The sequence below is a fragment of the Oncorhynchus keta genome, chromosome 17 (assembly GCF_023373465.1).
Source record: "Oncorhynchus keta strain PuntledgeMale-10-30-2019 chromosome 17, Oket_V2, whole genome shotgun sequence".
Taxonomy (NCBI): domain Eukaryota; kingdom Metazoa; phylum Chordata; class Actinopteri; order Salmoniformes; family Salmonidae; genus Oncorhynchus; species Oncorhynchus keta.
The window spans coordinates 17,959,343-17,982,930 of NC_068437.1; the positions used below are offsets into that span (position 1 = coordinate 17,959,343).

The window sequence follows — 23,588 nt, forward strand, 5'->3', positions numbered from 1 at the left end:
TGGTGGTCTTGACTGAGTTATAAGGTCAAGTGGACAGAATGGCCATATACTTGAACACATGTGAAGGTTCTTACAGTTTCCACACGTTTGCTGAATCTTTGGGCCGGTTTCCCAAAAATCAAACCTCTAGCAAAAGGGGTTCTCTTTCCAAATTTTTTTTTTTTGCATCAAAATGACACACGGGTCATATGAACAGATCTGTCTACCAATCAACACACTGATGTGCTCAATGCAAAACACTACTGTGAAAATCCCATCAGTAGGTTTATGCCTTTTACATTTTCAGTGTTACACTGTAGCCGGTTGTAAAATATTGTTACCTAAATGTAAATTTTTAACACTTGTGTTTTGTATGTAACACTTTCCATACCCAACAGGAGAAAACCAGGAAAAACATTCAGTAAGATAAAGGGTTCTGTACAAAAATTAAAAATGAAAGTGGCTCAAACTTTCAAACTCTAAACACAAAAAGACAAAAACACATGCAAAATGACGTTAGGCTGCATCCTGCCTCCTATTTTGTTCTGGCCACACGACCTCATCTACATCACAAGCCATGTTCTCCCTGGCTAAACAGCACCTCATCTACATCACAAGCCATGTTCTCCCTGGCTAAACAGCACCTCATCTACATCACAAGCCATGTTCTCCCTGGCTAAACAGCACCTCATCTACATCACAAGCCATGTTCTCCCTGGCTAAACAGCACCTCATCTACATCACAAGCCATGTTCTCCCTGGCTAAACAGCACCTCATCTACATCACAAGCCATGTTCTCCCTGGCTAAACAGCACCTCATCTACATCACAAGCCATGTTCTCCCTGGCTAAACAGCACCTCATCTACATCACAAGCCATGTTCTCCCTGGCTAAACAGCACCTCATCTACATCACAAGCCATGTTCTCCCTGGCTAAACAGCACCTCATCTACATCACAAGCCATGTTCTCCCTGGCTAAACAGCACCTCATCTACATCACAAGCCATGTTCTCCCTGGCTAAACAGCACCTCATCTACATCACAAGCCATGTTCTCCCTGGCTAAACAGCACCTCATCTACATCACAAGCCATGTTCTCCCTGGCTAAACAGCACCTCATCTACATCACAAGCCATGTTCTCCCTGGCTAAACAGCACCTCATCTACATCACAAGCCATGTTCTCCCTGGCTAAACAGCACCTCATCTATATCACAAGCTATGTTCTCCCTGGCTAAACAGCACCTCATCTACATCACAAGCCATGTTCTCCCTGGCTAAACAGCACCTCATCTACATCACAAGCCATGTTCTCCCTGGCTAAACAGCACCTCATCTAAATCACAAGCCATGTTCTCCCTGGCTAAACAGCACCTCATCTACATCACAAGCCATGTTCTCCCTGGCTAAACAGCACCTCATCTACATCACAAGCCATGTTCTCCCTGGCTAAACAGCACCTCATCTAAATCACAAGCCATGTTCTCCCTGGCTAAACAGCACCTCATCTAAATCACAAGCCATGTTCTCCCTGGCTAAATAGCACCTCATCTAAATCACAAGCCATGTTCTCCCTGGCTAAACAGCACCTCATCTAAATCACAAGCCATATTCTCCCTGGCTAAACAGCACCTCATCTACATCACAAGCCATGTTCTCCCTGGCTAAACAGCACCTCATCTAAATCACAAGCCATGTTCTCCCTGGCTAAACAGCACCTCATCTACATCACAAGCTATGTTCTCCCTGGCTAAACAGCACCTCATCTACATCACAAGCCATGTTCTCCCTGGCTAAACAGCACCTCATCTAAATCACAAGCCTTGTTCTCCCTGGCTAAACAGCACCTCATCTAAATCACAAGCCATGTTCTCCCTGGCTAAACAGCACCTCATCTACATCACAAGACATGTTCTTCCTGGCTAAACAGCGGGGAAAGAATATTCTGGAGTGACGGATCCAGCCACCGAAAGCCCCCACATCAACTTCACCACATGCATCCTCCATTGCCTGGAATAGAGGCATGAGTGTGAGGGGATGGCGGTCATACACCGCATGGCAGTCATTTCCTCACATCGTATATAGACTTGTTTATACTGTATTATTGACTGTATGTTTGTTTTACTCCTTGTGGAACTCTGTCGCTGTATGTGTCGAACTTCTCTAAATGAGAACTTGTTCTCAACTTGCCTACCTGGTTAAATAAAGGTGAAATAAATCAAATAAATACACCTTCCGTCACCATGCCGAAAAAAAACTCTTCAATTGGGTTTAGGGGAACATGGTGGGAGGTATAGAATATATTGTGGGTGGTAGATGAACCAATTGCGGACCTTTGCAGCCCGGTAGAAAATCACATCGTCCCAGATGACAACATACCTGGGCTGCTCTGGTCCACCCTCTGCTCGGCTGGAATGAGGATGCCATGTCATGTGTCCAGGAATGTGATGAGAAGGGTGGTGTTGTAGGGACCAAGGTTGGCATGGTGATGGAGGACGCCTTGCTGCCTAATGGCTTCGCACATGATGATATTCCCTCCATGCTGTCCAGGGACATTCACAATCGCCAATAATGTTCCGTCCCCGTCCCCTTCTTTTGGCTAGGTTGAAGCCAGCCCCATCAATGTAAACATAAATGTGCTGAATTGCAGTGGCATCCAGGTACAAGACTCTCTGAAACAGACAACAAGACAATATGTGGCATAGACCTAGAGCAGTCAATATGGTGAGGCACAATACACAGGATTACAGTACTGTAATGTGTCTATACAGTGCTGATATGATAGTACATTCACAGTATAGTACTTGCACATATTCATAGCGCTGTTCTTTAACCCTCTGAGTTTCGCTCAAATGGCACCCTGTAAACCTGTTTCATCCGGATTCGGTTGCGCTGTAATACAGGGTCCAATGTAGACAAGCCCACCTGGTGAATGTTATTGTGTTGTCTGCAATTATGTGGTTCTGGATTTTTCGTAGTCTAATGGTATTGTTTGCCACCATGTTCCCAACAGCCGGTGTCTTCCACCATGGCCTGGCTGTATCTCAGTTCTGCTGAAGATCCACAAATATTATATGATTGGTTACAGTAAGCTAAAATAATAGATTTTCTTTCAATATGAAATGACATAACTGTAACATTCGCCAACAATCACTGAGTAACATAAGCCTAGTGATATGTCAGACTGCAGTATACATACATAAAGATTATAATGTAGATGGTAGGTAACTTAGCGGTTGTCATTTCTGAATGAACGGATGATAGATGCAACCGGCTCAGGTTGGACTGAACTCTCTGCCCAGCCTCCCTCATACTCAATCCATGGTTGAGAACATGGTCAACCAATGTGGCCCTCATCTCATCTGAGACAACTGTCTGTCTGTCTGTCTGTCTGTCTGTCTGTCTGTCTGTCTGTCTGTCTGTCTGTCTGTCTGTCTGTCTGTTTGTTTGTTTGTTTGTTTGTCCTTCCTCTAACTCCTTCACCTCTAGCTCTTGCTTCACCATTGACTTCCATTTCCCTCCAAAACAGGAGAGCCCATCTGTAGCCTTTTATAGCACTAAACCTCTGATTTCTAAGTGAACACTTCAGCAACTAGTGTTTACACCTGTGAGGAGTGAGTGTTGCCAATTGGTGTGTAGAGCCTGGCATTGTGATTGGCTTTGCTTTCCAAAGGGACTAACAAGATTTTAATTTTGAATGCTGTGCCTAATGTAGAGAACTGGGTGTAGTGTTTTTCAAAAAGTGTGATATAGAATTTAAAACTGAGTGTAAAGCAGGAATTGTGCTTGCAATTTTGCAGCCTTGGTTTAGGGATTTGGTACACGAGTTTCAGGTTTCGGTGACTGTGTTTCAAGTTCCAATTTTAGTGTGTAAACAACTGGGAAACACTGTAATTCAAAGCAGTCCGATTGGTCCATTAACTTTCTTTTGTCTGACTGAAATGATTCAAAGACTCTAATTTAAAATTATGCATCATCACACTAACGATACACCCACACACACCTGTTTATGTTACTTTTCCTAATTAGTCCACCTGGTTGGTTTCTAACTTGCCCCACGGCTACATGGTCCAGACACAGCGTGCCATGACTCAGTCTTCTCAAAGCCTAATGTAAAGAAGCAGCTGATGACTGTTCCACTTCTTACAGCGTCTGGACAATGCTAAGCGAACATAATAAACATAGAGGCAACCCTTGATGTGGTTTGCATTAAATTCTTTACCATAGGGGCGGCAGGTAGCCTTGCGGTTAGGCCAGTAACCCGAAAGGTTGCTAGTTTAAATCACAGAGCCGACAAGGTGAAACATCTGCCGATGTGCCCTTGAGCAAGGGACTTAGCCCTAATTGCTCCAGGGTTTCACCGTTGATAACGGCAGACCTTGGCCGTAACCCCACTCGCCGAGGGTGTCTTAGGGGGAGTTGGGTTATGCAAAAAAATATTTTCCAATTTATGCATGCGTATCATTCACGTGTGGAACAGGACAAATATAAACACCCACTTTTATTATGAATCCCATCAGCGTTAGAGGCAGAATGATAGAGGAGTAGGTCGACGGCGCTGAGGACTAATGGATTTCATGTAAGTTCATCTAAAGTGTCAGTGTTTTCTTTTAAAGGGTTACAGGACTGGCTTGCATTCTCACCTGTGTGGCTGTGTCTATTTTGCTGTGCCAAGAATGACCTTGCTTTCGATAAAGGACGATAAAATAATTATTGTTTTCTGGAATAATCTCGACCAATGTACTAGTACAAAATCTAAAACGTAGACATAACTGCTTTGCATTTATGTTATTGTCAGTGAATTTCTCCTTGCAGAATAACTATACATTTCCCTCCTGGGCCAGTCGACTTTTAGCATGATTATGAAAACCTACAGTAATTTGGACACCCTCCACCGGTATGAAGGCAAAATGCACTTGCCGTCATGTTTCTGTCTATGACTGTTAGGACATGATGAGAGTCTCTGAGCCAGCCAGCCTCTCCCCAGTGTGGCAATATGCAGGAGGAGCTGCAGACACTAGGCCCAGGGGGCATTCATTAATTCTCCCAGTATAAACTGGCAATCCATAGGGCCTCTTAATGGGTACTCAGATCCATTCCCACCCAATATGCTCCCCTATTATTTTGGTTTCAGTTCACAAATAGTGCAGCAGTTGTGGGCTTCAGGCTTTCAACCTGCATTGCTCTGCTTTCCCATCTCTTACCAGTTGAAAACAAGACCGGTCAGCAAGACAACACACACCAGCCACTATCCATGTCCATGCTCTGGGCTCATTCAGAGATTAGGTCTATATTTTCATATGGGTATATGCGAACTTTACACGTATTTGAACTACAATACTGGGATAGTCTTACATTTTGTCCTGCTCTTGCCTTCATCTATGTGGACAGAACTGACCCTTGCCTGAGTGGACGGGACACCCGAGGAGGCTGGTGGGGGGAGTTATAGGAGGACGGGCTCATTGTAATGTCTGGAATGGAATCAATGGAATGGCACCAAACACATCAAACTCACAGAAACTATTTGACTCTGTTACATTGATTCCATTTCAGCCATTACAATGAGCCCATCCTCCTATAGCTCCTCCCGCCAGCCTCCTCTGCAGGACACCAATACCCATGGGATGGGGGTAACTCCTAGGGTAGGAGAAGAGGAGATTTAAGGATATGAATGTGAGAGCGGTGGAAGTCGTCTGTAAGCACCAGGCCATGGGCAGTAGGAAGTACACACAGCAAGCTCATTTCCCCTGAGCTTTGCTCTCTGGGATATCTAAACATCACCTGTTGATCCTAACTTACTGAGAGAGAGACAGCGAGGGAGGGGGAGACAGGGAGGAATGTGGGAGAGAGAGTATGGAGGGGGGTGGGGGTTGATGGAGAGAGTGGAGAAATGGGAGAACGAGACATTTAGCAATGGAAATTAGAAAATGGGGTGGGGGGGAAACAGAGAGAGAGGAAGTGAGACAGAAAGTGAAACATTTTGATGTGGTAGAGATGAGAAAAACATGACCACTGTTAGTACTGGACTTACTTATAATACCCCCATCACCAGATGTAGAACCATTAAGGCGTAGTATTCATCATATCCTGCGTAACTACCTCACAGAGAGAACTGAGAAACAGAACCGAGACCAGGGCTGTCTTTATCCATGAGGTCATCTTCTGTTTTCAGGATATTGTATACAAAAAAAACAGGCGGAAGAAAATGGAGGACCCCCTATTGCACTGTCATCAAATCTCATGAGACAGTGCAGCTGAAAGTTCACAGCTGTAAATAACCCAAACACTGGGCAGCTGTCTCTGGCATGGACCATGGCACTTATCACCAGCGGGTTAGTGCTCTATGTGACACTAGAAAATGTAAAGCTCTCCAAATTAATTTGTCAGTGTTTCATATTTTGTCATACTTTGACCCCAAAAATGATGAGTTTTAGGGACAGTCGATAATGCAGACAATATGCATTAAATGATGGTTAGATACACAATATCAAAGATATTTCCCACACCCATCCAATAATTGCATATCCAGGCCAAACAAACGTCTCTTGGCAAGCATGCGTTGTGAGTAGAGATTAACTATATAATATATAATGCATCAATCTTTAACTGGAACACTCCCAGTGCTCTCTCCCCCTGCTCCCCATTAGCTCAGAAAATCCATACAGTGCATTGTGGTGGTGGTGGCCTATGGAAAACAGAGCTAAGTAGGTGTTTGCCCCGAGAAAGGATCAGCATAGAAATCCCAGCCTGGAGATGAGGGTTTGTATCAGGGCATATTTAGAGAGGGCAAGCTTAATTTAATTGAGCTTTTCTTTGCAGGCTTGCTCAACAAGTTGTCGCCTGTGATGCAATAGGTCCAGCACCACAATACTGATCAACAGCTTTTCTTCCCCCTTCTCCCACAGCCATTCAACACTCTCTCAAGAGTAAACACTGGTCCTGACTCCTGTCAAGATGTGTGGGGATTTCAAAATACAAGACATACATTTCTGAAAAGCGCCATTCAATCATGTGAGAACATTACTGTTTTCAATACAATCATCACAACATAGTATGAAACCTGAACTCTATTCTGTAAAAGCCCTATATTGTCTATCAGTGATGCCGTTTTTGTTCATGGAAATCTAACCAAACCTAAAGGGTTTGTTTGTTTTTAGTTTTCCTTTCTGGCGTTCTCCTATAATATGATGAGTCATTGGGGAAGACAATACAATGCATGAAAAGAGTTGGGTTTAGTACTAGGAGAGAAAGAGCTGTTTTGACAGTGTTTTAAAGCTGTCTCCAGGGCTAAGACTAACAATGCTCCACTCAATGGGCAGAAGCTGACAGACCACTGTGTTTAAAAGGCCTTGGAATTCACAGCTTACGAAGTTGGGCTCGGCTCAGCGCAGCAGTGCAGCGTTGGGGGCGGAAAAGCTCCTCTTCTTCAGGGGGCCTTAATCTGGAGTGCAAGCCAACACAGGTCTCAGGTGGCTGGCTGTGCAGCTCCTTGATCATCCACCATGAGAACCACCTGAAATGGAAAGCAGTGGGGGAGGAGAGGGGAAGTTTGAAGGGCGGGGGTGAGGAGAGGGGAGTGAAAGAGGCAGGGAAGACACGGTCTGGTCACCTTGTTATGGTAACTCCCTGTGTGACACAGTAACCCTCCTTCCACACCCCACTGCCTTCTCATTCTCCTCAGCATACTTTAAACCGATGTAACTATGTACAACTATGTGCATTGACAGAAAGCAAGAGAGATTTGAAGTATGAATATCTTGTTAGGTTAATTTAAGAATGAATGTCAGTATTGTACGCCTACTACAAGTAGTAATACTGTAGTAGCAGTATTATAATGTTCAGTTTCATACTCAGCAGTATTGTGTTACACGCCTCGGACTGAGACGTGGTCAGCAGATAGGCCTGAATTAACAGGGTGGAATGATGAGACAGAGAAAAGTTAGTAGTGTTCAGTATTAGGCATTCCCCAAGATTTATTCAAATACATTTTTATTTAGTAAAAAAAAAATCTCCATATTTTTGCATTGTTGTATGAAAATATTTTTACATTCCATGTTGGGTTTCAAAAATAAAGGTCTCAAGTTCAAAAAGCTATCTCTATACATCCACACATTCAAACACATTCACCTATGACCTCTCACCAATAGTCAAATGAATAGTGCATTTAATCTGAGGCTATTCAATCAGTAGTATTTAGCATCTAGCAACAAAAGCTATTTGGCATGTAAATTCACCTAGAGCTAGCTAGCTAGCTAGCACTTACCAAAGCTAAATTCGGTGAGCATAAAGCTAACAAACTGTTCAATGCTATTTTCTTACAAATGTATACACTTTCAACACATTTTATCATCACATTGCATATTTTCATATATTACCTGAAGTAAACTGAGCCTTTGCTCATAGATAATAAATAAAATAAATAGGAGCTAAAAACATTGTTGAGAAAAAGGTTTTTTTTTAAAGTTAGGACGCCATCTTATTTTCTTGCATATAAATCATTAGCTAGCAACTGAGCGAACCTCCATTACTTATAATGGGGAAAATACCAACCAGTTTTTCACTCGGTTAAAACTCCTTTCAATTGCCTTCAAACATCAACAAACTAATGGACTATGTAATTAACCATGTCATCTCAATATTTTGTCATTTTGTACTTTTGCGCATCACATACCTGCATTAACGGGGTGGAATGATGAGATGGAGACAAGTTAGTATTAGGCATTATCCAAGATTGAAGTTTCATCCAAGACCTGATGGTCCCACTAACGCTCCCAATTGACGTCACAGTTCCCCCTAGCAGCAGTAATCATATATATATATTACTTTCAATGCAAATACCTGGGAGGCCTAGATAGTGATACCAGAGATGGCTCCATAAAATAACAAACAAAATAAAACATAAAAATATAACAAGACATATTTATATTTATACATATTTATAACAGTACATATTTGTGTGCATCTCAATTGCATTAAGCAATTAGTATAATGTATTACATTTCATATACTCAGTGTTGTCTGAGCCTTATAAGGAAACCTCTTAAGCCTGTGACAACTTAAAATCCCCTTGGGGATCAATAGAGTATAATTGTCTTGTATTCTAAAAGGTGCAAATGCAGGTCACAGAGGCCGAACGTTGCAAAACAGAGGCAGCAAGTAAGGTTAACTACCCACACTCTAACTAGGTTAAAAAGCAACCCAGCACTGGGTAAACAGTGGACAGAAGACATATTGGGTTATTTTTGACCCAATAGTTTGGCCGCTTATTTGGGTTATTGAGCTACAACCAGATGGGCAGTATTTCTGTTACATGTATTTGAAATATGCATTTGAATTATTTCAGAGTATTTGGTATTTTGTATTACACTGGGCTGAACTACACTCCAATGTATTATACTTTCTAAAGCTGTAATTAGTATTTTCAAAATAAAAAACACTTTTCTATACAATTTCTTAATTGCTGTTCAGAATTGTGTGACCCCCTTTCACCCTACATTGGTATCAAAGGTCTGATGGCACGATGGTGTGATAAAAGCGCCTGCTAAACGACCGAAATGTAAACGTATGTGTAAAAATGTACATTTTCAAAGCATGTTGAGTAAAACAAGGCCAATGACAATACCCAGTGTGCTTTGCAGTTGTTCATTTTCACATATACATTTTGGTCATTTAGCAGACACTCTTATCCAGAGTGACAGTCCGTTCAACTAAGGGAAATGGGGAGCGTCATGCGTTGCCAATTTCAGTCAGGGGGAGTGTTTCATATTTTTTCCATCTAATCCAGGGGAGGGTCATGTCATTTGTAATCAATGAAATTTCAACATTTCTCAGTGTTTTAGAGTTAGTTGCTTACTAGGCTATGTATCGATGTGTGCCCGATGCCGCCCCTCATCTCTGATTCTCCGCTTGGCACGCAATATCATATGCGCCTATAGGCTATTTAGTGTGGTCTCAATCAAATGATCCATAGCCTATAGGCTATTTAGTGTGGTCTCAATCAAATAATCCATAGAGTATAGGCCAGAGGTACTCAACTCTTACCCAACGAGGTGTGGAACCTGCTGGTTTTCTGTTCTACCTGATAATTAATGGCACCCACAAATCAGTCCCTGATTAGAGAGACATTTGAAAAAAGCAGTGGAACTGGCTTTGAGGTCCAGAGTTGAGTTTGGCTATAGGCTATACAGGCTATATGCTACGAAGTGCATGCTTGGAGAAGCACAGAGCCAACTTACATGTCTAAGATAGCTGCAGGATGGTGTAAGTTCAACTAGACTGCTTTACACACTGCAATGGATATTCCAAGCTGAGCCCCGGCCTGCTCTGCTCTTGCTGATCAAAAAAAATGTTTTTGTGTGCTGCTTGGCTGTGCTGTGCTGTGTAGGGCTGCGGTGTCAATAAATCAATATATTTTGATTAGGCCTAGACCAAAACATTTGTGTGTGTTGGAGCCTAATTTCTTCCTATTTACAGATGAAATGAGGCTATAGGCTGCTATATCCATATTCCTCCACCCACCATGCACTCTTTAAATAGCCTACCTCCGTATCAGTGAAGGGCAGTTCAATTAAAACTCGAATTGAGGGGGTTTGAAAGGGTATGCCACTGGCCTACTATTATTAAAGAAAATGACAAAAAGCACATGCCTACCCCTTGTTAATTTGGATTATATAAAGTGATTTATAAACTGGGTGGTTCGAGCCCTGAATGCTGATTGTCTGAAAGCCATGGTATATCAGACCGTAAACCACAGGTATTACAAAACATTTATTTTACATTGGTTACCAGTTCATAATAAAAAATAAGGCACCTCATGGATTTGTGGTATATTGCAAATATACCATGTCTAAGGGCTGTATCCAGGCACTCTGTGTTGTGTCGTGCTTAAGAACAGCCCTTAGCCATGGTATATTGGCCATATACCACAACCCCTTGTGCCTTGTTGCTCAACTATGACAGTGCTTTGGTCCGCAATACCTTGGAAAGACGTGCCTCCCATGCATATTATGGGACAGCAGGGTAGCCTAGTGGTTAGAGCATTGGACTAGTAACTGAAATGTTGCAATATCGAATCCACGAGCTGACACGGTACAAATCTGTTGCTCTGCCATGTGCATTGAACAACCCACTGTTCTTAGGATGTCATTGAAAAGAAGAGTTTGTTCTTAACGGACTTGCCTAGTTAAATAAAGTTTTTTTTTAATATGGAATCATTGTTTTGTTTGACATTCAGAGGCTGACTTTGCTTGGGAAGTAATCTAATTCTGTCACTATCAATGTATTAAGCTAATCACTTTCTGTACAACAAAAGATGTTCAAACCCAGACAGCTTTTAGGGAAACACTTGTGACTTTCTCTCGGGTTGAACGACGGAAGAAGAGTAGCCAGTGGTTAAAGCTTACATTTTTTCTGTGTCGGTAAGAATACTCTGTCTGGGTGGAAAGGTCGGCCTAACATTTGAAAGTAGCCTACCATGCTCAGATTCCTAATGATGTCTCAGTTTAAATTATTTGCCTACAGGGACAGTTTCAATGCACACACTGATTTGGCATTGAAGAAATATGATAAGATGAACACATATGATGAGATGAACACACACACACACCGATCTCTCTGTTCATTCTTACACTGTATTTATTTTTTCTCTGACCTGCAAATACGATGATAGATTCATGCAATGTTTTTACTAAAAAGGGGATCTTTCCACCCCTACTTTCCACCCCTACCACAGAGGTCTTTGAACCCACAACCTTCTGGTCCACAGCCCTGTGCGCTATCAAAATTCCTGCATTATCATGTAAGGCTAACAGGACGAAGAACAGTTTCTAAAACTGCATATCTAAGGCTCTGGTCTGTCCAAGAAGTGAGGGTAAATGGGCATCCTGGCCAAATCCACATAGAAATGTGAGTTATAGATCTGTCATGCTCATTGAACGCAAGTCTAAGAAGTGGTAGATCTGTTCTATGTGCGCGACTTCTATGGTTCACATTCTTAAGTTTAATTTTGTGTGTTTTACTAAGCCATGCTTCCAGTCTTCTGATCCGACCTGGTGGGTAAAATAGAAAATACCCTAAAGACCAATGTATCAAAATACAATATAAGATACATGTATTTTCCATTTTTAAATAGATAAATGCCAAACAGCAACAACATTCTCAGTAATTGTTACAGAAACGTCTTACTTGCTATGACTGTGATATGTTGTTGAATGCACTGTCTCTCTGAATAGGAGCTTCTGCTAAATCAGGTGTGTCAAATTCAGTCCATGGAGGGCCTAGCGTCTGCAGGTTTTTGTTTTTTCCTTTCAATTAAGCCCAAGACAATCAAGTGTGGGGAGTTCCTTACTAATTAGTGACCTTAATTCATCAATCAAGGACAAGGGAGGAGTGAAAACCCGCAGACACTCAGCCCTCTGTGGAATGAGTTTGACACCTGCGTGACAAATGACCAAAATGGATATGTGAAAAAGTACAGCTGCAAAGCACACTGGGTATTGTCATTGGCTTAGTTTCGGCGCGGAGCTCATTATAGTAATGCTTCACAATTGTACATTTTTACATATACATTAACATTTACAATAGTTCATTTAAAATCAAATGAAATGTAATTTAACAGACGCTCGTCACACCATAGTGCAATCAGACTATTGATGACAATGTACAGTTAAAGGGGGCAACTACTGTAAAGAATAGTATAGGAAAGTCATTTGTATTTTGAAAATACAAATTACAGCTTTCGAAAGTATCTTGTTACAAAATATGTTGGATTGTAGTTCAGCCCAGTGTAATACAAAATACGCATTTTGCAGTGATATGCCATCCCATCTGGTTTTGCTCTATCACTTTTCTTTTAGGACAATGACCCAAAACACACCTCCAGGGCTATTTGACCAAGAAGAAGAGTGATGGAGTGCTGCATCAGATGACCAGTGCCCAGATTCACAAAACACTTCGTATGCAAAAACTAAAGAAAATTGTAAAGAAAAAAATAAGAAATTCATATGATATTTTGTAAGTGCAATTCCTCAACACTATCACAAGATTGAATTATTTTCTTACGAACTTGGTGTCTTCACTATTATTCTAAAATGTAGAAAATAGTACAAATAAAGGAAAACCCTTGAAGGAGTAGGTGTGTCCAAACTTTGGACTGGTACTGTATATCTGGAGATATACATCACTTGTGACTGGGAGTTCAAACTCACTTAACCACACTTAAGAGGGGAGATGGGGGTTGTTTGAACACTCAAGGCCAAGATTTGCTCAAACTGGGGGAGAGCAGGGCAGGGCGGAGGGAGGGGTGATGGGAGGTTTGATAGGGGGCGTCCCATTGAATGATAAATCACCTGTCAAGCAAGTTGAACGGCCGAGCCGTACAGTAGGAATTACTGACCAGGACCAGCGCTCATGGTTTTGGTTTGGAGCCTTACGCCATCGCATCTGGCAAGGGTTGACACTGGTATATTGCGCATGTAAGTGTTAAAACCATCTTGTTATTGAATAGCACCAGTTATTGTATGGATAGTGTTCATTGGATAGTGTTCATTGGATAGTGTTCATTGGATAGTGTTCATTCAGATTGTTGAACTAGAAGTGCAAGTAGGCCTCATTTTTTTAAATTATGAGATTAATCATGAGTTACTTGATCCTGTCACATTCTCATTGAGCTATGACACCAAAACAAGACCACTTTTTTACCAAATCATGACAACAATATATCGCTCAGTCATTATTCAGGGTCAAAACTCACACTATTGAGTTGAGTAAATGATCAACCCTGGTAAAAATTTCAAACACAATGGAAAAACGTGTTCCGCACATGTCCCTTTTCAGAGTCGTCCAAATCAAGCCAAGATGTGTTGTGCGACACTAAATATCCTCTCCTCAAAACCAAATAAGGCCCTCCAACATATTCTCCTGAAATAATTTGGAATACAAAAACGTGAAGCATTGTTCAAATATACATTACAATGACATTCTATCAATAAAAGGAATAAAGACATTTGTTCTCCATATGTGAAGCCTATAGCCTAAAGCCTACAGCGTACTGTTCAATCTGTTCTATCTGCAGTAGTCAGCAGCAACCATGTATTCCTCTGGTCAGACTTCCAGGACGCTTCATTGATGTGTTGCGTCAAACCACAGTCGACCACATGCCTCCTAAGGGAACAATCCGTGAGTCACATCCTCATTGTTTTAACTCACTGCTACACACTCACTGCACACTCACTGCTACTGCATTGCAATCAGTAACCCCTTCAAAGCACATGCACCACACGCTCACCCTGTTCCCCTAACCCCCTTTCCCGACCTCACTGGGTCAAGCCAGGCCAAGGCTTGTTTTCACGAGACAACAAGCCTGCTCAACATGTGGAACTCATAGGCACTAAACGGCAATTTGTTAATGTCATTGTCATCTGATATGTGGAGGAATGACCTCAATATGCAGACAATTAGTGGCTGCCAAGGGCATGACTTCTCTTTCTCTCCTTCCTCCTGCATACATGCGTTGTGTTCTGTCCAAGACTGGAAAGGCAGAAACTCAACTAGGCCATTGGACACACAGTGAGCGAATTTTCATGCTGTTTGTGCCTTTACGTCGCAGGAGGTTGGTGGCACCTTGATTGGGGAGGAAGGGCTCATGGTAATGGCAGGAGCGGAGTCTGTGGAATGGTGTCAAACACATGGTTTCCAGGTGTCTGATGCCATTCCATTTGCTCCATTGCAGCCATTATTATGAGTGTCCTCCCCTCAGCAGCCTCGATTGCTTTACATTGAACTATGTGAGCAACAATGTGAGCAACTGCAAGATCAGGTGTTTAGCCTCCAAATCCCATAATTCCAAGAGTCATTCAATTGGTCTGATGATGAGGTATCTGATGAATGTCCATCATGAGAGGAGGCAGATAGGAGTTTTCCTTATTCTTGCCTCGAGGGCAGAAATTCATGTGATTTTGGCAACCTTTAGGCAAGCAATCACAATTGGTTAAGGTTTTGGGTTAGGGGTTAGGATAATTTTAGGTATGAAAACAAGGGGTGCAGATGCAGTAAGGGGAGGGGTTATGAATATGTTACAGAATGCCTGACTCTCAGCCCATCTGGTGAGGGATTAACTAAGTCACATAATAATAAGCCTGCTGGACTTTACATGAATGAACCATTGCATGTGTGGAGGCTTAATTAGAAGGTGGGCTGTTATATGGACAACCCCATGCAGGCACTTGGCTCATTTAAAGAGTAGTCACTGGGTGCTGTAGGTGATGGGAGTGATGTTTGTTAGGGGTGGGGCAGGTTGTTGGGAGTGATGCTTGTTAGGGGTGGGGTATGTTGTTGGGAGTGATGTTTGTTAGGGGTGGGGTATGTTGTTGGGAGTGATGTTTGTTAGGGGTGGGGTATGTTGTTGAGTGATGTTTGTTAGGGGTGGGGTATGTTGTTGGGAGTGATGTTTGTTAGGGGTGGGGCAGGTTGTTGGGAGTGATGTTTGTTAGGGGTGGGGTAGGTTGTTGGGAGTGATGTTTGTTAGGGGTGGGGCAGGTTGTTGGGAGTGATGTTTGTTAGGGGTGGGGTAGTGTTAGGGGTGTTTGTTAGGTTGTGTTGGGAGTGATGTTTGTTAAAGTTAGGGGGGTATGTTGTTGGGAGTGATGTTTGTTAGGGGTGGGGTAGTTTGTTAGGAGTGATGTTTGTTATTGGTGGGGTAGGTTGTTGGGAGTGATGTTTGTTAGGGGTGGGGCAGGTTGTTGGGAGTGATGTTTGTTAGGGGTGGGGTAGGTTGTTGGGAGTGATGTTTGTTAGGGGTGGGGCAGGTTGTTGGGAGTGATGTTTGTTATTGGTGGGGTAGGTTGTTGGGAGTGATGTTTGTTAAAGGTAGGCACTTGTTGGGAGTGATGTTTGTTAGGGTAATGGAGCTTGTGATGTTTGTTAATGGTGGGGTAGGTTGTTGGGACCTGTTTGACAGTCCAATGGAGGATATGTTGTTAAATAAATGTTTGTTTGTGGTTTCTTCCTGGCTTCTTCTTTGTGGTTTCGTCCTGTTCTCTTGGTTTGGGGTAGTTTGTTAGGAGTTGTTTGTTATTGGTGGGGTAGGTTGTTGAAATGTTTGTTAGGGGGTGGGGCAAATAGTGTCTCTGTAGGTTGGGAAGCTGAACAGGTAGGTTCATCACCTTTATAGGCACTACTTAATAAAGTGATATCCAATGGGACTGGCACCTGTTTGACTGTAATGGAGGATATGTTTGTAAATGTGATTTGTATTTCTTCCCAGTTTTCTTTGTGGTTTGAGTCCTGTTTCTTGGTTTCAGGGAGTTGGACCAGAAATGTCACTGTAAAAACACATCAGTGAAGCTGTAGACTGAGGAAAGTAGAACAGGTAGGTTCATCAACAATAGAGCTATATCTCAGAGAACCTGGTTCATATGCAGCTTATGGGACTGCAGTTGGACTGTAACTGGTAGTTGTTTGTCAAATGTAATGCTTATTCCACATTCCCAGTTTGGTCTTGAATGAACAAGCTTTGAGAGCGGTTTACTGAATAGACACTGTGGTGGTTGGATAGATAATGTGGTGCTTGGATAGACACTCAGGGTGCATTAGATAATGTGGTGCTTGGATAGATAATGATGGTGCTTGGATAGATAATGTGGTGCTTGGATAGATAATTTGGTCTCAGGAGGACACTGTTGGGTTCATAGATAATGGGTGCTTGGATAGACACTGTGGTGCTTGGATAGATAATGTGGTGCTTGGATAGATAATGTGGTGCTTGGATTGACAATGTGGTGCTTGGATAGATAATGTGGTGCTTGGATAGACACTGTTGGGCTTGGATAGATAATGTGGTGCTTGGATAGATAATGTGGTGCTTGGATAGATAATGTGGTGCTTGGATATATAATGTGGTGCTTGGATAGATAATGTGGTGCTTGGATAGATAATGTGGTGCTTGGATAGACACTGTGGTGCTTGGATAGATAATGTGGTGCTTGGATAGATAATGTGATGCTTGGATAGACACTGTGGTGCTTGGACATATACTGTTGTTCTTGGACAATGTGCCATCCAAGTGCTCAGTTGAATTGGCCTCACTTCATCAGAATGGATGAATGGTCTCTTGTCACCATGATAGCCCTATACAAGTGAAGTCAGTGAATTTCATAATTTTATTACCTCATCTTGTGGATCCTGTTGTAGGCCTCACTTACTGACTTTAAGGCAAACTTTTGAGTGGCAGTAGACTGCATGAAACAAGAATTGCGACTGCAGAGATAATCTTTGAATGAATAGACAACAGCCATAACGTCAATGTCTTCTTGGACGTTTTTCTTTTTGTTTGAAAGTCAGAGCAAAAGACCTCACCACATCCGAATGCTCTTCCGGTGAGCCCACCGAATCTAATCCCCCACAATGAGGTGACATTTCTGGCCAAAGCAGATGAAAAAACCAAGGTCTCTTTCATATGTCCATCAAGTGTGCTCTAGACATTATGTGCCACAATGACTAATGAAGAACTGGACTGACCACTGCATCTATGAAGTAGGTCCACAGTTTACTCTAAACACATGTTATAGGGTAAATCCTTATTTAGATTGTATTATTGCTCCTGATCCACTGGTTTAATGAGGAAACGTTATTCATTCTGCTAACTTTTATGTGGGCTATAATACTTAATACCCATAGGACAATAATGAGTATACATTTCGATCAAATTCTGCAAAGCGGCATGCAGTGGGCTCTGTAATAGCCCAGCAAAACATTTGGTAACACTTTACATTACTGTTTAACTAAACGCCTGCAGGTATAATGCTTTATAACTTGTTGATGGAGACAGTTTTCTTTTACAGTTCTTCTTCACACAGAGTACAGACGGCCCCAGTTGTGTGTTGGTCGAGGCGCACTCATCATTGGTTCTCCGGCCTAGGGGCGTTCCTTGTGTTCCTGTGTTGGCGAGCGCTTATGGTGCAAGGGGTGTTCTATGGATGGTTAGTTGGCACTGATCTCTCCTTTCCATATAGACGTAGCTTACATTAGGCAGCAAATAGTCTGTTATGCATCGTAAATAGTGCGTGTTTACAGAGCATAGTGAATGCATGTTTAGCCATGCGATGAGGCCAGTGCACTTTGCAAGACTTGTGCTGCAGAGAGCCTCCGCAGATCCCACGACCTGTTGCTGACAATCTGGGAGAAGGAGAGGTGAGAGCCGCTTGAGAAGGGTAGCCTACTGCATTGGAGACGAGAGCCGGTGGTTTCTTCACCCGGGAAATCATGCAGTTTGCAATTTGGCTGGTTGGACTAATGTGTCATCTGTCAGCACTTGTCCGGAACTCCTTGGAATACCGATTGCATCCGAAACAAGGTAGGCTACGTATCTCGTTGATTTATGAATGGTAGGATCCATCCGGATAAAATGCGAAATCTGAAAGTATATGTTTAAACTGTTCAGTAGCCTAATGGCGCCGAAGAAAGATGCCAGTAGAGTACATTGTAGGCTAAGTGACACAAAATAGTTGGTGGTCAACAACTGTTACATTTACGTATCTCTCTATTGGCTACATATTTTACCGTTATAATCTCTCAGAATGCACCCCACTAATGCACGTTTCCTTGCATTTCAGAAAGTTTCATCAAACAGTTGTCATCCTATGAAATTATCACCCCGCTGCGGATAAATGATTTCGGAGAATCATTCACCCACAAGTTTCACTACAAAAGGAAACGGAGAAGTGTTAATTCTGATTATTCTGATGGTTTAAGTGCTCACTACAGAATTGAGGCATTCGGACAACGCTTTCATCTCAATCTAACCGCCGACTCCGGTTTTATTGCCCCCACGTACACTGTGACACATTTGGGAGCGGAACACAGCAACGCAACGGAGTCCCAACAACAAGAAGACAGCGATATGCGGCACTGCTTTTTCCGCGGACACGTCAACGCCAAGATTGAATCCACTGCAGTTTTCAGTCTGTGCACTGGTCTTGTGAGTATGACTTTTCCCCTCTAAACTTAAATACTTTTAATAGGCTCTGCTGAGTCTCCCTGGTTATTCCAATTTCAACGGATTCCATGGATATCCCCCATAACTCACAGCACTAGTAAAGCAACACATATCACTGCACCTGACCAGTGTATGTGACAATAAAACATATATTACTTTTGTGTTTGAAGTGCATATATGTAACATGAGCATGTATGGCTTGACGTGTCATTGACCACAGTGTGAGCAGGGACAGGGGCAGGGCAGCATCCCACCTCTTGCCTGTTCAGCAGTAATACCACCATGGTGATGTTGCTATTACACAATTCACATCATGTCCTCTGCTGGATATAATTCCAAAGTGTTTTTTTAGATTATGAAAGTCCTTTGGCACACATTTTGTTGATTTTTATTGTGCCAATGATGGAATGACACAGCGTTAGCCTCTTGGAATATATGAATCAACTTTTAAGAATCCTGGTGTTTTCTACAAGGACGCGGTGCATTATGTCATCAGGGATGTTAAGCCTACCCACTATACTTTCTGTCACTCTGGCCACTTTTATTGTGTATCTGTCTTACACATGGACTTGTATCTCATGGGGCTATAGTGGAGTTATTGGATGTTCATTGGCTTTAAACCAAGTTTCAGTTGGGTGAGAGTATCAGATAGTGTTGAAGGGGTGACTTCATGGTTCAGATAAGGTTACTGGTACAGGGGCAGGGTTTGAGCTCAGTCGTGGCAGTCGGATTCAGTGGGAACTGAACGTCTGCCTAGTTGGCCACAGAAAGTGACAGAGGGCCATAGCCCTCAGAGTCTCCCGCTGCACATGTCACTGCAACCCTGTAAGTGACGTCACACTTTATTTTTTAGATATGCACAGTTTGCATGACTCTGGCCTGGGGGTGACTGGCACTGGCCACGTATAAGATGTACTGCATGGCTGTATATCCAGCACAACACATCATCAACGGATTGGGTTTCCAGTGAAACACACCCTTCTCTTACTTCATTATCTATGCACTCTAATGTTAAGCGGGTGACTTCAGTTATACCGTACATACAGTACCTCATCTACTGGCATAAGAAGAAATAGGATATCATATTGCAAGCTTTGATTGTCATTCTTTCCAACTTGATGTCACTTCAACCTCTTTTCCAAACATTGATATATGACTTCATGCTCCTTTTTCCAAACATGTTTGCTTCCGCACAGTGTGTTACTGCCCTCTGTGATGTTATCATCAGTCATTGAGAGAGACAGGACAATGGCATCAGTACACCCATGGCTCTAGGCTATTGGGTCATAAACGTGTCGGCTTAGTCTCTGAGCGCTGAGGCTGCTGGGGCTTCGTCGGATGAGCACATGTTGGTGTGATGAGGGCTTTAAGGGATGATTAAGCCTCTAAAACAAAGGGGACATTTTGAGACGGGGAAGTTTCTCTTGCCTCTGGTGCCCAAAGGCTTCCCTCCAGGGGGCTAAGGGCCTTGTGTCTTTTCAAAGTGTGCTGTGACTTGTGGGGGAACAGGAGAAAGTGGCTGGCCTGTGGATAACTACTAATGAAGGTGCTGAGAGGAATCTAGAGTATGACTCACACCGTGGGAAATGTGTGTCCTCCTAGGGTTTCTCTGTTTAAAGGAACATAACGGGGGTACGTTCAGAATACCCCCAATGTATCCCATTCAGTATGTGTCTCTCTCTGTTTCTACTGTCAGCTGCCATGTGATAGATGTCTACACTAAAATAAATTGCTGGGTTAAAAACAACCGTTGTGTTATTTTCACTAAGCCAGTTGGGTCACAAACAAATCAAATCAAATCAAATGTATTTATATAGCCCTTCGTACATCAGCTGATATCTCAAAGTGCTGTACAGAAACCCAGCCTAAAACCCCAAACAGCAAGCAATGCAGGTGTAGAAGCACGGTGGCTAGGGAAAACTCCCTAGAAAGGCCAAAACCTAGGAAGAAACCTAGAGAGGAACCAGGCTATGTGGGGTGGCCAGTCCTCTTCTGGCTGTGCCGGGTGGAGATTATAACAGAACATGGCCAAGATGTTCAAATGTTCATAAATGACCAGCATGGTCGAATAATAGTAAGGCAGAACAGTTGAAACTGGAGCAGCAGCATGGCCAGGTGGACTGGGGACAGCAAGGAGTCATCATGTCAGGTAGTCCTGGGACATGGTCCTAGGGCTCAGGTCAGTTGAAACTGGAGCAGCAGCATGGCCAGGAGGACTGGGGACAGCAAGGAGTCATCATGTCAGGTAGTCCTGGGGCATGGTCCTAGGACTCAGGTCCTCCGAGAGAGAGAGAGAAAGAAAGAGATAAGGAGAGAATTAGAGAACGCACACTTAGATTCACACAGGACACCGAATAGGACAGGAGAAGTACTCCAGATATAACAAACTGACCCTAGCCCCCCGACACATAAACTACTGCAGCATAAATACTGGAGGCTGAGACAGGAGGGGTCAGGAGACACTGTGGCCCCATCCGAGGACACCCCCGGACAGGGCCAAACAGGAAGGATATAACCCCACCCACTTTGCCAGAGCACAGCCCCCACACCACTAGAGGGATATCTTCAACCACCAACTTACCATCCTGAGACAAGGCTGAGTATAGCCCACAAAGATCTCCGCCACGGGACAACCCAAGGGGGGGCACCAACCCAGACAGGACGACCACAACAGTGAATCAACCCACTCAGGTGACGCACCCCCTCCAGGGACGGCATGAGAGAGCCCCAGTAAGCCAGTGACTCAGCCCCTGTAATAGGGTTAGAGGCAGAGAATCCCAGTGGAAAGAGGGGAACCGGCCAGGCAGAGACAGCAAACAACCAATTGTTTTCTTTAAGTTGGGTTGTTGATGCAGGGTTATTGAGCAGAAAATGGTAGGTGTGGCTAAAGAGGAGCCTGGCTTCAGACATTTATTTCTGGCCACCTGTAAGAGTAAATGCCATTCCGGGTTAATCTGTATTGTCAATACATGTTAAGGTTGAGCACTGACACGTTTGTAGCTTTAATTAGGCTTACACAAGAGCAGAGTTATTGGATGTTAATTGGCTTTAAACCAAGTTTCAGTTGGGTGAGAGAATTATTAAAGTAAAATTTCACCCAAAAAACGATCTTATGGTATTTGTTTCATTAGTCCATTGTTGACATGGGATAGTTTCCACTTTGGAATAATATTGAAATACAAATGTTATTAATTTTTAAATAAATATACGGAATGTGTGAAAATATTGAAGGAAAATTGACATTTGCAGTGGAGAAACTTAACATGATGAACATGAATTACATTTACTCTCTCGGGTGGCCAAAAATAACTAGCTGAAAGCCACAGCCCCAATAGGCCACCCCTTTGGATTACCCACACATGGGTTAATTTAACCATCAGTTGGGTTTTTATTCACTTTCATGTTGGGTTGACCCAGCAGATGGCTCTTTTTGAATGCAATCCATAGGTTATTTTCAGGGGGTAGGGCTTTCAGATACAGTTGAAGTCGGAAGTTTACATACACCTTAGCCAACTCAGGTTTTCACAATTCACATTTAATCCCCTTTCTTAGGTTAGTTAGGATGACCACTCTATTTTAAGAATGTGAAATGTTCGAATATTAGTAGAGAGAATTATTTATTTCAGATTGAATTTTTTTCATCACATTCCAAGTGGGTCAGAAGTTTACATACACTCAATTAGTATTTGGTAGCATTGCTTTTAAAGTGTTTAACTTGGGTCAAACATTTTGTTTAGCCTTCCTTCCACAAGCGTCCCACAATAAGTTGGGTGAATTTTGGCCCATTCCTCCTGACAGAGCTGGTGTAACTGAGTCAGGTTTGTAGGCCTCCTTGCTCGCACACGCTTTTTCAGTTCTGCCCACAACTTCTCTACAGGATTGAGGTCAGGGCTTTGTGATGGCCACAACAATGCCTTTACTTTGTTGTCCTTAAGCCATTTTGCCACAACTTCTGAAGTATGCTTGGGGTCATTGTCCATTTGGAAGACCCATTTGTCACCAAGCTTTAACTTAGTGACTGATGTCTTGAGATGTTTCTTCAATATATCCACATAATTTTCCTACCTCATGATGCCATCTATTTTGCGAAGTGCACCAGTCCCTCCTGCAGCAAAGCACCCCCGCAACATGATGCTGTCACCCCCGCAACATGATGCTGTCACCCCCGCAACATGATGCTGCCACCCCCGTGCTTCACGGTTGGGATGGTGTTCTTTAGCTTGCAAGCATTCCCCTTTTTCCTCCAAACATAACAATGGTCATTATGGCCAAATAGTTCTTTTTTTGTTTTATCAGACCAAAGGACATTTCTCCAAAAAGTACGATCTTTGTCCCCATGTGCAGTTGCAAAATGTCGTCTGGCTTTTTTATGGTGGTTTTGGAGCAGTGGCTTCTTCCTTTCTGAGTAGGTTATGTCGATATAGGACTCGTTTTTACTGTGGATATAGATACTTTTAAACTTTTTTCCTCCAGCATCTTCACAAGGTCCTTTGCTGATATTCTGGGATTGATTTGCACTTTTCACACCAAGGTGCGTTCATCTCTAGGCGACAGAATGCGTCTCCTTCCTGAGCGGTATGACGGCTGCGTGGTCCAATGGTGTTTATACTTGTGTAC

At 42.9% G+C, this 23,588-nt stretch overlaps 1 protein-coding gene and 1 long non-coding RNA gene across 6 annotated transcripts in view; one reads left to right on the forward strand and one right to left on the reverse strand.

Moving 5' to 3' along the window:
- Positions 1-541: 541 nt before the first annotated feature.
- Positions 542-1,799, reverse strand: LOC127908524 (uncharacterized). Of its 5 annotated transcripts, XR_008067553.1 has the most exons (4): positions 1,613-1,641; positions 1,355-1,483; positions 1,226-1,311; positions 542-1,182 (listed from the first exon to the last, which is right to left on the reverse strand). It is a non-coding gene; the product is annotated as an uncharacterized LOC127908524 (long non-coding RNA). The 5 variants fall into 5 exon arrangements; XR_008067554.1 differs by lacking the exon at positions 1,613-1,641 and adding an exon at positions 1,742-1,799 and having other exon boundaries at positions 1,226-1,440; XR_008067551.1 differs by lacking the exon at positions 1,613-1,641 and adding an exon at positions 1,742-1,770 and having other exon boundaries at positions 1,226-1,483.
- Positions 1,800-17,927: 16,128 nt separating this feature from the next.
- The window catches only part of LOC118396232 (A disintegrin and metalloproteinase with thrombospondin motifs 20-like), a 147,517-nt gene continuing 141,856 nt past the window's right edge, over positions 17,928-23,588 (forward strand). The window contains exons 1-2 of the mRNA XM_052465637.1: positions 17,928-18,329; positions 18,589-18,953. Of these exons, the coding sequence (XP_052321597.1) occupies positions 18,239-18,329; positions 18,589-18,953 (456 nt within the window). The 5' untranslated portion in view covers positions 17,928-18,238. The remainder of the gene's footprint in view (positions 18,330-18,588; positions 18,954-23,588) is intronic.